The sequence below is a fragment of the Tinamus guttatus genome, unplaced genomic scaffold, assembly GCF_059628265.1.
Source record: "Tinamus guttatus ecotype Peru unplaced genomic scaffold, ASM5962826v1 Tinamus_guttatus_pri_ptg000242l, whole genome shotgun sequence".
Classification (NCBI taxonomy): domain Eukaryota; kingdom Metazoa; phylum Chordata; class Aves; order Tinamiformes; family Tinamidae; genus Tinamus; species Tinamus guttatus.
In genome coordinates this window covers 128970-142662 of record NW_028288776.1, presented here as the reverse complement: position 1 = coordinate 142662, position 13693 = coordinate 128970, and the positions used below count along the sequence as shown (strand labels likewise).

The following is a 13693-nucleotide window of genomic DNA, read 5'->3' as shown; positions in this document are numbered from 1 at the left end:
CGCCTGGGCCAGAGAGGTGGCACCTAAGAGCCACAGCGTGGCACAAAGCAGCAACCTGCAGCTTTCAGCCAAGCGTCTGCTGTGCAGAGCAGAACACGTGCGGCCTTGGTGCGTACAGGGCACCGAGCCAGGGCTACAGATTTACCTTCTCCCAGGACAGGAGCACAGCGTTACCATTTCTAAACAAATTATATGTGGAATATTCTTGGCACTTTGGGATGCTATTTTTCAGCCTAGCAACTCCGGTTAAATAGTTTTTGTTTTTTTAAATTTACTTCAGAAATGTGCTGAAACTAAGCTCTCTCCAGGCTACCAAATCTGCCCTGTATTTAGTCTGGTGGTACCAGAAGTTTTAGAAGTAAAGAAGTTTAGAAAAACAAAAAGTTCAGGTAACATTCAGCTAACTGATAATGTGAACATCACCGTTCAAATCTGCATCAGTCACATAACAAGCCACTACTCCATGTGGCCACCAACTGCACAATGAGGAAACCTATGGTGGTGGGTAGTATTACCTGTGAGTGTGGAAGCTGAGGGTACCCAACTAAGGCAGCGAGCAGTGCGATATTCGTATCAAAAGCCTGAGTGTCCATCAGCACATGCTGTGTCTTGCGAAATTTAGCGGCCACGTTGCTCACTCTGCAGCGATGTAGGTCTAGTCTGTCTCCCATGTGTTTTTCGTAGAACTCATGTACAACTGTTGCAGCTCAAGAACTGACCCTCTCCCCACCCCTCAACACCCGCATAATCCCCACACATATTCATTCTTCTGCCAAGAATTTAAATCAAAATCAAATATGGTTACAGTTCAGCTAGTTTGTAGAAGCTTTCTTAGAAACTGTCTATTTTGGTTGCTTGCCAAGTTCCATTTTGTGTGCTTACTCTTAACTAAATTGTGTTTTACCTCACTAAGGATGATGCAAAGCTCTCAGATATTTAACTGCTTAGTTTGACTGTATATGTGCAAATCAACAAACAAAAATTTGATCTGTTTTTTTAATATATCCAATTAAATGTTAGTCTCCATGATATAGAGACCACTACTCCCATGCATATGTTCCAAGAGCACTTTAATAAGCTAATAAATATATTTCTGAATGATCTTCTGGCACTAAAATGCAAGACTGGTGCCAAGTAGAACAAAAATCACAGAGGGGAATCCTGCATGAATTTAGCAGATTCTGGATAAAACCAAAACAGGTATGTTCTGATTCTTGGGGGCAAGCCTCATGCTTCAGGAAATCAAATGATCACATACAGGTGGTTAGGAAAGAGTTTTCTCCACAGAAGGCTTTTTTGGGTAACTTTTTCAGCTATTCAGGGCTTCTTTAGAAATAGTGTTGAAGCTCCATTAATGAAAAAAGGCTGCTGAGCCCACCAGCACTTGCTGCATGTTGTTAGAAATAGTTTGAAGATAGTTTGAATTGAAAAAAGTAGTGTACTCCTCTCAAATGGAATGATTTGCTCCAAGAATGTAATGCCTTCATCTAGAAAAGCTATTGTCCTTTACCTGCAGTTCAAGCACAGCTTCCTTGCAGAAACTGCTACATGACCAGCTGAGGGAAAGCAAGAGCCAGAAAGGGCTGCAGAGGCTCCTGCTCACTCAGCTGCACAGCCAGCACAGCCCTACCCTAACGCGGGCCTGTGAGATCCCTCAGGAGCTGCCGTCATCTCCCACCTGCAACCAGAGCTTCCCCTGCTTTCAGCGTGACATTTATCCCGTGGCTCGTAGCCACCTGAGGGACTTGGCATCCAGCTCCCAGGCTGGAAATCTTGCTTCCTTACACTGAAAATTCATAGGAATATTAGACTGTGGCTACTACAGTGAGGAAGATGATTCTTTGCTCAAAGTAGTCTGGAGGCTTGTACCAGGAAATATTGGGGGGCAAAAACATAACTCAGGTCTTTTTGGGCCTCAGCCTTTACAAGGAGCCGCCTAGCCCATCACTGTGACCAATTCAGTCATTTTAGAATTTGCATAATATGACTTTGGTAAGATTTTGGCCAATGATTCTGCATCCAAGTTTATGAGCTTAAAATTAGGGCCCCAGAATCCACTGAAAGCTGCTTAAATCCAAGCTCTAGTCATTAGACTTGCTTTTTCCCTGCCTCTCCCTTTTATATCACATCACTTGCAACTTGAGAGTTATGTTTAATGATTAAAACACAGAATGTGAAATGCTACTCTAACAAGGCTTATTCTCACCATCTAGAACTGTTAAACAATTCTGTTAATTTTTTACCTTCTCCTACTTTGATATAGACGTTTCTTGATATTTTGAGTTCAGTGAAAGATGTGACTGCTCCATACTCCTTTTGGGCCCACTGCAGCAGATGTTCATTTTTCTCAGGAAAAAGTTTTTCTTCTGTTTCTGCTGACAAGGAGAAATTCCCCTTCTCAAACTGAACAATGGAACCTAAAGATACCTGAAGAGAATAAAACATATTTTTAGTGCGATACATTTTCCTGCATAGACAGGTAGAACATTTAAGAACAATGTAACCTATCACACCAAAATGCATTCACTGAAGATAACTACAGTCTATTTGCCATTACTGCCTAAATTTTGTATATTTTAACATCAATATAGTGATTCCTTTTTAAAAAAATGTGTTTTTTTTTAAGCAACTGTTTTAAATAGCATAAGGTTTCCAGCCAGTCAGTGTAGATGGGGTACACATGGCAGCTGACTAAAACAGGGTTCTAAGCCTCTAAGACAACAGGAGGAAGTAAGAATAGCATGGATCAAATAGTTCACAGAATGGTGAATATGATAAATATGATGGGAGGTAACCAGCTGCCACATTCAGCATGCTGCTTTCTGAGGTAAAAGCATAGTAGAGCACCTCAAGGGGGAAAAAAAATAAAGTGTATTAGGTCTTGCACAAGGCACCAAGAGGATATACAAGCGTTCATAAATGTTGCTGCAATGCCAAGGCTTTCTATTAATTAGGGCTACTTCATTCTTTGACAGGACAAAAGTATATTTTTTCTTGAACTAAAAATCCCAAACTACTAACAATGATGTTAATCAGACCTGTGAAAAAATACACCGAGGTATTTTCTAAATATTATTTAGACATTTTATAATAGAATAATAGTCTTAAGTATCTAACATTTTAAAGAACAAAATATACCAAGAGGAATTAAATAACAGGGATTATCTGCAGTCAAGCTCCAATTACATAAAATTAACTAAAAACAACCAACCATTACCTCTCCTGGGACTTTGAGTTAATAGCACTATGTCAGAATGCTCTGTATCAGTTTGTTTAGGATACACAAACATTTGTCAAAGTAGACATATAAATTATATCAATGGCATACAGAGTGAATTTCAATAGTTCTTACTCATGCCGCCAGCTATTATATAACACACACATCACACACTCTCCTCTAAGAGGAGACCCATATAATTCAGAGTTCCATATGACCAGACCTGTCACAGAAAATGGCTTAGGAATTCTTTATGCTTTTGCCAGAACTTTCCAAAGTTTCAAGTAACATTTGTTTCAATCCTGAAGGATCACAATCTTCCTTGTTTTTATTTATTTATTTTTTATTAAATGACTGCAGGAAAATATTTCCTTTAACTGGAGAGAAAAAAAAAAAAAAAAAAAACACCACAAAACTTTATTTAACGTAACACTTCAGCCCACTTCTCAAATAAGGAAGCAAACTCTGCGTGCTTAGAGGGGGCGACACGGTGTGACACCACTGCGCTGTATCGAACACACATCTTGCAGCCGTGGCTGGGATTTTCAGAGATGCTCACTGTGGTATTTCCCTAAGGAAAATTCACTCCCCTCAGCATGAGTACTAGGAAAAGGCGGCCACGTCAGTATTTTTAAATAGTACTACTTAGCATGAAGTATTCTCCTTGTAATCCCACTACTTATATATAGTTATGTAACAATTTTATGGGGCACCTCTGTAATGCAGGGAGATGAAGAGCCCATGGATACAGCCCAGCCAGGCCACGCGCAGGGCCCGCTCAGCTGCTCTGTCTGCCTGAGCTGCTACATGGGACATCTTTGTACAGCCCCGGCGTAACCAAGAAAATCTGTGCAGAAAGGTTGCAGGATTTAAGGATTTAATCAATTATTTTGCAAGGATATTCAATACACTCTGTCATCCCACTCTCAGTAACCAAAACTTCTTAACAACTTCAAAAATGCCACACACTGTGTTTGAGAACTATAGCAATCGCTGTCCACGTACAAGGTTTCATAACATCCCTGGTATCTTTTTTATGGCCACTAACAGAGAGCAAACTAAGTGCTGGTGTAACCCTTTAGGACATTCGAGGGAAACACGAGAGAAGAGCTGTAATCCTCCTGAACCCTGGCGTAAAAAACGCCAGGGGACAATAATGCATTTGTACTGTACTTTCTACTTGGTATGAGAGATAGCACTTAATAGAAATTTAACTTTCTTCCTCAGAATACACTTGTTTTTCCATGTGTTATTAAAACATAAAATTCTGCGCTGCTCTGGGGTACGACAACCAGGTCCTGCCTGTGAAGCCTCGAGGCTCCTGAGCCGCAGCAGGAGAAGGGCACGGGCAGAGCGTGGGGCAACGCAGAGCCCGGCGCCAGCAGCCGCACTCGCTGACACTACAGTCAGCCAGTTAAGCACCTTCAAATAAACACCAGGCTTATCTGTTTTTGTTATTTCTTCTCTCTCTTCTAAATCACACACTGCACCCTGTATTTGCAATGCCGGTTCCACAATACATTTCAGAAAGGATCCGCTGCGCCTGCCAGGGCATGGATTTTTACTACAAGGACCTAAGGCAAGGCTAAGTGAGCCAAGCACGTTATTTTTTCTGGAAGGCATTCAACTGGCTCTTCCAAAAAAGGCAACCAGCACTTTGTTTCAACACCTGCCTTGAACATTAACTACTTACTCTTCAGAACAAACCCAAAGCACCTCTTTCACTGAAGTACTTTGGGATGCCAGAGCACTTGAACTAAGGAATGTTTTATATGTGCGGGAATATACCTACACCTTTTCTCAAGCCTCACACAGCCTGCCGACTGATGAGGAAACTGCTGCCACATTCACTCTTATCTTCTCCCTTCATCTCCTTCAACCGCTGCTTTCAGAAGCTGTCAAGTGGAAAAAGTGCCCCAGCTCTGTTTCTTCCTGTTGTTGTGAGGACACTCAGAATGACTGCACAGGTGGCAGCGGTGGTGCTCACCCCACGCCCCGTCACGGGTCGCCTGAGGAGCCCCCAAGCAACACCACATGCTTGCGGGCCCAGAAGACACTGGCCAGGGACACTAACTGTAGCAAGAAACGCAGCTCCAAAGGCTGCACGTGTCAATACAGTGTTTTGAAAACATGCTGTTGAGGAACCAAGCATTCCTCCGAAGAACAAAACGTGCTCAGCAACGTACTGTGATAATGCACACGACCAGCTGGGTAAAGCCCGCTGACCACTGCAGGAAATGGGGATGGTAGTTTTCTTTGCACTGTGCATTGACAAGAAAACATAATGAAAAGGCCGTTATAGCTCTATTAAGAAAACTTTCAAGCATACAGGAATTGACACTGCAACGTTACTGTGATAGTTAAGGACATGAGTTACCCGACAGATGAGAGCCAAACTACATAGGTTACTATTTCTCAGGAAGAAGGCCTCAGAACCAACCACTGGGGTCTCCAATATATACACTGGTGTCCCTCAACATGGCACACCACTGAAAATAACCCTTCTGCTTCCTGTTTTACCCGTCTTCTTTCCTTTACAATATTTTTTTTTGAATGGACTCCTCAACATATTACTTTACCTCATGACATTTTAACTGTTTAATGCAGTTATCACTCAGAACACTGAGATAAGAAACAACTTCATTTCTTAACCTCGATAAAGAGGTTGGCACCTGCAGGAGGTGACTCAGTACTAGGGTGAAGCACCCGCAGCTCCCCGGGGTGAATCACCCTCCCACCACAGCACCAGCTCCATCACTACCCACCGGGGCCCCTTCAGCACCAATAACAGCAGCAAGCCAAGACAGAGGCACTAAATGAGCAGAAAAGCAGCTTTCGTTGATTTTTTTACCTGAGCTGTACAGTATCAGACCTGCAACAGAAATTTTAAGAGGGGAGTAAATCCAAGTAAAATACAGGAACTCAAAACAGCTTTCCGAAAAGCCCATGAAGACTATTAGGATTCAGCTAGTGTTTTTGATAATAAACACTAATTGGCTCTGGTCTCTTTAAGAGGTAAGGTAAAAAATATGAAACAGAGAAATATTACACACCCTGAATCTCAAAGTATCTTCTTGGTTGTTCATAAATCTGCACAAAGTGCAATCGCCAAGAGAACAATTCTGTTTGGTAGATGGTTAAGAAATACACTGCTTTTGAAATTAGATGCAACATAAATGTGCCACAAATCTGTGAATCATCTAAGCATTTTGCATAGCCCTTACCAGCCACAGAGATCAGATATTTTCATGTAGTCAAGTTTTTCATTTTCAGTTTAGTGTTCATTTTTCATTTTCAGTTTAGTGTTCTCAAGACCATTAACAGTTATCCCAAGATTCCACTTCCACTTCTCATGTTTTTGAAAACAGAGGTTACAAAAAACCAACAGTTCTTAACTGCAGATTTTAATTTAACTGCCTAGGAGATGGCAAGTTCTCCAACTACTGAAGATCTTGATAGGAATTAACACTGCTCTACACTTTCTGAGGATGAGGGCACTGTTTTGTGGATCACTTACACAAGTGGATTTTCATGTATATAAGAAAAAGATCCTGGGGTTTTCCATTGAAGTCCATGACAGCATTGCAAAGCATGGGCTGCCTTCAGAACTCCTGTGAGGCAGTTGCTCAAATGACCAAAAATCCATGTGGAGGGAAACTCTCTCCCCAAATTCAGGGCTGTTGGCAGCAGTTTATCTGTATTAATCACACACAGCTACCTGTCCACTCTCCCCTTATTCTCCCCTTATTATTCTACCATAATCTTAACGGAATCAGTATAATGCATTCAGTTAACATGAACAAAATAAATCAGCAGCAGAAGCCTTTTTCAGTGACTCTCTTCCAGGTTTGATTTAATTTAGTAGGAAGATGAGAAGGGGAGAATTAAAGCCTATCTAGGCAATCGCAGCTCAAGTTTCCACTGGAATCGATGACTCAGTAACACAACCTGTTGTGATTTATTGCCTCCACGTCACTAGCGCCAGCCGCCTGCCAAAGCTGGCTTCTGTAAACTTCCACACGCGAAACCCCAGCTGCCAGGAGCGGCGGAGACGGCAAGGAGCCCTGAGCGGAGAGGCAAGAGGAGGCTACCGCAGACAACCGCTTCAGGCCCTTCGGGCTACTGCAAAATGGCGCTGGCAACAAGTTTCACCCTACTCATTTCTTTCTGAACTCTCACAACTTGGGCCAGCGTGAAACCCCCGAGGAGCAGCAGTGCCTAGGCCTGGCCCCCGACACCCCCGAGGAGCAGCAATGCCTAGGCCTGGCCCCCGAGGGCCCCGAGGAGCAGCAATGCCTAGGCCTGGCCCCTGAGACCCCCGAGGAGCAGCAGTGCCTAGGCCTGGCCCCCGAGAGCCCCGAGGAGCAGCAGTGCCTAGGCCTGGCCCCCGACACCCCCGAGGAGCAGCAATGCCTAGGCCTGGCCCCCGAGAGCCCCGAGGAGCAGCAGTGCCTAGGCCTGGCCCCCGAGAGCCCCGAGGAGCAGCAGTGCCTAGGCCTGGCCCCTGAGAGCCCCGAGGAGCAGCAGTGCCCAGGCCTGGCCCCTGAGACCCCCGAGGAGCAGCAGTACCTAGGCCTGGCCCCTGAGACCCCCGAGGAGCAGCAGTGCCCAGGCCCGGTCTGTCATACCACCAGCAGAAAGCTCTGGTTGGAGCATGGACCTGTGCTGGCAGACCAAGAAGCTTAATAAAGCATTAAGCAATAAAGCCCAAGTCTGGAAAGATGGCTTAAATCGCCTGGGACTAAGGGAACTGGAAGGAAAGCTAATAGGAACTATGTGATAACAGACCAGGCTGCTAAAAAAGTGCTTTAATTGATTCAAAATCAGAATTTGACAGAGGAAACTGAGGCACTCCGACCTACTACGCTGCTTCTGAAACTTGTCATGGTACCGCCAAGCCAGGGAGAAGTTTTTCAAAAATACCAAGACCATAATGGTTAAATAGAAAACGAGAGATGCCTAGGCATCATTAAAAAAGAAAATTACTATTTTGGAACATCATACTACCACATATAGACATTTTTGCCATACACTGCATATTTGCTTTATACACTACATTTTGCTTCATAAGCCAAAAATATCACTTCCCTTCTGTAATGCCTTCATGAAGCAAGTTCTGAATGAAAAAGAGAGATATTTAAAGATGCTGTACTTGGGTTATTGTAAATCTTAAATCTGTTTTACGGAACGAGGAAAATGCATCACTCTCAAACATATATTTACCACCCTGTCATTTTCTACTGTCCTTACTTCTGACCCAAATACTTCTGCTCTATTGCCAAGAACATACATCTGAGCTTCCTCTGATAATTCTGGGAATAAAGTCCCAATTACACAGGCTTCATAGAAGAAGTATTTTGGAGGGAGTTGAAACAGGCCACGTGATGAAGTCGACAGGGAAATTTTCTATTGTGAAAAAGCATAATAACGGTTTTTGTTTAGTAAACACAGCTTTTAATTAGACACTTAATGTTATTTTCCACATTCTTTCAAAAGGCAAGGAAATGGTGCGGAGAGAGGAAGGAGGAACATGAACGTTGCCAAGTGGAAAAGGGCAACTACAGGATTATTTCCAGCTTCTGAGTAGGACAAAGATTAAAAGAAAAAACAAACATAGCAATCTACAGAAGTGTTAGTGTCCTTTTTTAAATTCCTCTTCACATTGTTGCACAACACTGCAAACCTACTGCATTTTACTTGCAATAGTGAAAGGTCACTATTTATACTGAATTTATCACTAGTCATGCATTTCCTATCCTTCCTCACTCTTCTCCTAGCAAAGCACTCTGTTCACATCTGGGTCTGTTTAACAAGTGATTGGAAATTTAGCCTCCTGATTTCCCGTTAAATACTAGGCACAGGAAAACAAATAGCACTTGTTTTTCAGTGAGTTTTGTCAGTCATCCAAAAGCTAGTGCAAACCGTAGAACAGCCTGTGGTTTGGTGGCAGAGACCCAAAATATGTGAACCATATTTTTGTGAAGTGAAAGGAATAAACCAGCTTTTGGATGAACTGAGAACTTTTTTTTTTCTTTGTAGAAATACATAAATGACTAATAATTAAACTCATTATCCTATAACTGATTTTTAATTTTTTTTTCTTTTAAAAATCTCAAGCCAAGAGGACATGATCTGGTTTTGCATTTATTACTACTGCTGTTGCTTCCTTATCCCCACCTCCCTTTTACTAACTTCATGCACACAATCAGTCCTATTAAAGGAGTTCTTGTGAACAAGCCTATTCACTTCTACTTGCACAGGTGGTTTCTCATCTATAACTCCTACTCATTCAATTTGAATAACTAATCTCAGAGAAAGAGCCAAAGCATCAACCTTGTGTTATATTTTACTAAGTCACCTATGTAGATATTTTTTTTCAAGACTTATTTCAAGAAGTGATTGCTGTCAGCAAATCAGAAAGGATTGGATCCATCTTGGATTTCACTTTCCCAGCAAGGAAATTGCTAGGCTACAAAAGCAATGGAGAAAGCTACCTGTTCCAAAGGAAGAATTCATGAGCTGAACAGCCCTGTAAAACCTTCTTTCTGGGCAGTTTCATAAAAATCTTGTTTTCTTGCCAAAGCATGTTTGCAATAAACTGCTTTTGGGGAAAGGGGGAAAAAAACAACAACAAAAAAACCCCACAACCTTGAGGGGGGAAGTAGGAGATTATTTGGTTACACAGAAACTTATAGAGGATGGTGGACAGATCTGGCAAGGTTTTTCTGCAAGACTGACCTGTAATACAATGACAGGTAAAAGCATTTTCCACAGATTTTGCCTAGCTTATGTAAGATTGAGACTTGTCATAACCTACCAGTTTAATCACTGGTGAAGATGTATTTTAACTCCATCGCCACTCCCTCACTTCCAATATAATTTTTGGCACTTACACCCTCAGAAAAGAAAAAAGCGTTTAGCAGAGGTGCTAGATATCTCCCTTGCTGAACAGGGGAGACTTTCCCACCTGTGCACCGCTGCCTGGAGCAACAGGGTGTCTGATCTCCCAGCCCAGGAGCTCTGACCAGTCCAGCGCGCTGGGCACTGACTGCCTTGGGCAGCCTCCTCCCAGTGCTGCATTTTGGTAACTAGCACCCTGCCATGTGCTTGAAAAACCTCTGCAGAATATTGAGAAAAAAATACAAACAAAAAAACAAACGAACAAACACATCCTTTGATGTGATGAGAATATTCCATTGATTTTGATGATAATTATTCCACTGTCAGGTTTAGTCACAAAGAGACATTTTGTGGCAGTGAAGCTGTGAAGTGTGGCAAGACACTGTGCTGAGTGACACTATGCACATAAGGTGGTAAAAGTAAGTACACACCCACCTGCATACTCCAAACTTAAGTGCTGGTTATATTTTTCTACTGAAAAAAAATGTTTTGCAAAGAAATATTTCATGCTTCTTTCTATCCTGGAATTATATTCACAAAGACTGGATTTTATACTGCATTAATTTTAAACTTCTAACAAATGGAAGACCAGGCTAAAGACAAATACCTCAGCTTTAGCTACATGGTAAGAAGTTAAAACTGCAGAACTACTCAGCACTACCATGTGTTTTCCTGGTCTTTTGGAGACGCACTGACCTGAGTTTTAAATCTTTTAATCCCTTCCTTTAGCAAAAAGCAATTCAGGGATGCTCAGCTGTGCAGTTTTATCCAGAGCGTTGCAACGAAAACTGAAACAGTGAATTCACAGACTGAAGGTAGCAGATCATCCTACTGATGAGGACATTGCACATTAACAGCCCTGACTCTACCCCCTGGTGCTACAGAGACATAATTTAATCTCAGTGTATTTTAGTTTCTCCACTTGACCAACAGCACAAATTGCTTTGCATAGTGCTCTGATACATCACCTACCCATATGCAAGAGTTGTCTGTCAGAAATAACCTTGAATCTTTGTATATAATTAACTTGGAATTTGTTTAATTTACTCAAACATATTTCCCTGTAATAATCTGACAAAGCTTCACTGGGGAGAAAAAAAAAAAAAAAAACCACCCTAATAGCTAGTTATCCAAAGAAATAAATAACTGGGACTTCTCTAAGTGGTTAAATGACCCTGTAATTAGTGACTTTGATCTGGTCTAGAGGTATTTTGCTTATCACCAAAGAGTCTCAGAAGTGGATAATTAACTGACAATTACACTATTCTAACTAAGGATCAATTAATAAAGCATGTAATTCAGACTTTAAATATCATACATTAATAAAATTGCGACTAGGTGAACCTATTGCAGGAAAAATCTGAAACAGAAAAGCTGGGAAGTTGGTGATTACCCAATCTAAGGCTTCCATAGAGACAGACACAATAGTTATGACACTCCTATGGTATGTGACACAGATTTCTGTTTTGAACTTACAATTCATGGACATTAAAAAAGGTTTTTTAAATATGAAATCTTTTATGATTCAGAATACTCCATTTTCTGGCTTGGCTATGAAATCAAGGAGATTGAACAAGACACGGAGACAGAGCTGCATTAAGTACATGTATAATAAGCCAAAGTATTTTCAAACAAAAAGGGCCAGCAAACAAGTTCTGCACTCTGCACCCCTGGAACCGTGATTTACACTTACATGCTTAATTCTCTGAAACTTACTGAAGACTCTGCCAAAGAAGCAAGGAGCCTCTCCACGACTGGAGGAGAAACAGTATGTCCCTGTGCTCCATGACTCACCTGGAAATGAGAACCCTCACTCCGCAGCCAGATTGGGCGGCCTTCGTCTTTTGGTCAGAGGCCGTCCAAGTGATTGCAACCTGGCATGGCCTAACACAGACATAAACATCCGTATTGCAAAACCCAAGCTCATCCATTTCTTTTTGGTGTGTTGCACTCGCCCACAGGTTTTGCTAGAACTTCCTTAGCATGATGTACAGGATTCTGTCCTGCCTAATTTTTTGCTTTTCTCCAACAAAATGTTTGGAAAACAAGGCATCTGTCTTTGTGAGCAGTGTGGAATCTAGGGAAAGGCAATGGACGATCATTGTAATTTAAGTCATTTAGCCTGCAACCTTATAACCTATCTCAAATGGAACACATGAAAAGGGGAAAGGGCCCAGATAAAGAATAAAGGCAGCTTGTGCTTGCTGGGGGGGATATATATTTTTTTAAAGGGAAAACAGGTAATGAAATCCTGTTAAGACAGCAACTGCAGGGATTAAACTGGGAGAGGATTTTTGAGATTTTTTTGGTTCTAGAATCTTGTTTCACAAACTCTTTATGTAAAAAGAAAACACAAACAAAACCCCCTTGCTACTGTGGAATGAAGAACATGAATTACCTGACAACTGTAGAGGTCTGAAACTGCCATGTAGAACCTACTCAGATGTTTGATCACAATTAGGAACAAGTCAACATTGAGAGCTAGTTCACTCCTTGCAAAACAAAAGCCTACAGAAAGGAAAGATCTTGGATTTACTGAGCTAATCACTAGCAGTGCTAATCCAGTGCACCAAGAGTATGCTGGGAGGAGACAGGAGAGCACCAGCTTCCAGTCCTTACCAGGCAGAGCTTTGAAAGGTGGTATTTAACTTCATCCACTGGGAAAAACAAACCAAAGGATCTATCAGGGACTTCAGTCCCACCTGGGACACAGTCCACCCTTTCGCACTATGTCCATGCCCTGGTCTGCAGTGGCACCACTGGGGATCAAATGACTTTGGCATGAAAGGTGACTGCTGTTCACACTTGCAAGCCTGTTTTTGTAACCCGGAGAGCGCGTTACGAAGTGAACACTTAGCTCATCATGCAGTTTTGGCAGCTGATGTCTTGGGCACATTCCTGTTGTTCCTATGGCTTAACGTAGCCTGCTGAAGCCCTGTGGAGCCAAACTGAGCAAGCCCAGCCCAAACACATCAGCACCAGGGCATCTGCTGCTTGGAAATGGAGGGCCCTCAGCAGACACCTTCACCCCCAGGCCAGGCAAGACAAAGGTGAAGGGTCCACACTGCAGAAGGAAATAGAGTAGGCAAGGAGGAAAGGGAGGAAGGGAGGAAATAGCTGAAATGGAATTAGCTGATATGGAATGGGAATGACGATGCGGTAATTGTAGGACCAAGACTTGATCACATGATGACAGCTGCTGTTCCTTTTGGCCAGGAGAGGAGTGAGAACTCTTATCACCCTGTTCATCACCTTGTACCTCGCTCATTTTACAAGCAGATCCGAACTGCACTGGTTTTCTTGCAAGAGTCTCTTACACAAGAGAAGACCTGAGATTGTAAATACCAAGCAATATAGAGAACACGTTTGTGCTTTTGACACAAACTACCCTGGCAACAGGATAAAGTCCTTCAAAGTTCAAAATAGCAAGGATACTCCTACTCTTGCACCCCAATTAGAAGAAAAACAGTCCTAGAAAACTCTTCGTGTCCGGTGAGTCGGTGAGTGATGGGACTCTTGGGTACCCAGATCACCTGAGAGAGAAGTGTCCCTTGGGTGTGTGACAGGGCTGCAGCG

General features: G+C 42.4%; 1 protein-coding gene and 1 long non-coding RNA gene across 2 annotated transcripts in view; one reads left to right on the top strand and one right to left on the bottom strand.

Moving 5' to 3' along the window:
• Positions 1 to 13693, bottom strand: part of TGFBR3 (transforming growth factor beta receptor 3) — a 93018-nt gene that overhangs the window by 30541 nt on the left and 48784 nt on the right. The window contains exon 4 of the mRNA XM_088526046.1: positions 2244 to 2427. Within this exon, the coding sequence (XP_088382172.1) occupies positions 2244 to 2427 (184 nt within the window). The remainder of the gene's footprint in view (positions 1 to 2243; positions 2428 to 13693) is intronic.
• The window catches only part of LOC148594471 (uncharacterized), a 533350-nt gene that overhangs the window by 508003 nt on the left and 11654 nt on the right, over positions 1 to 13693 (top strand). The gene's annotated exons all lie outside the window — the stretch shown is intronic.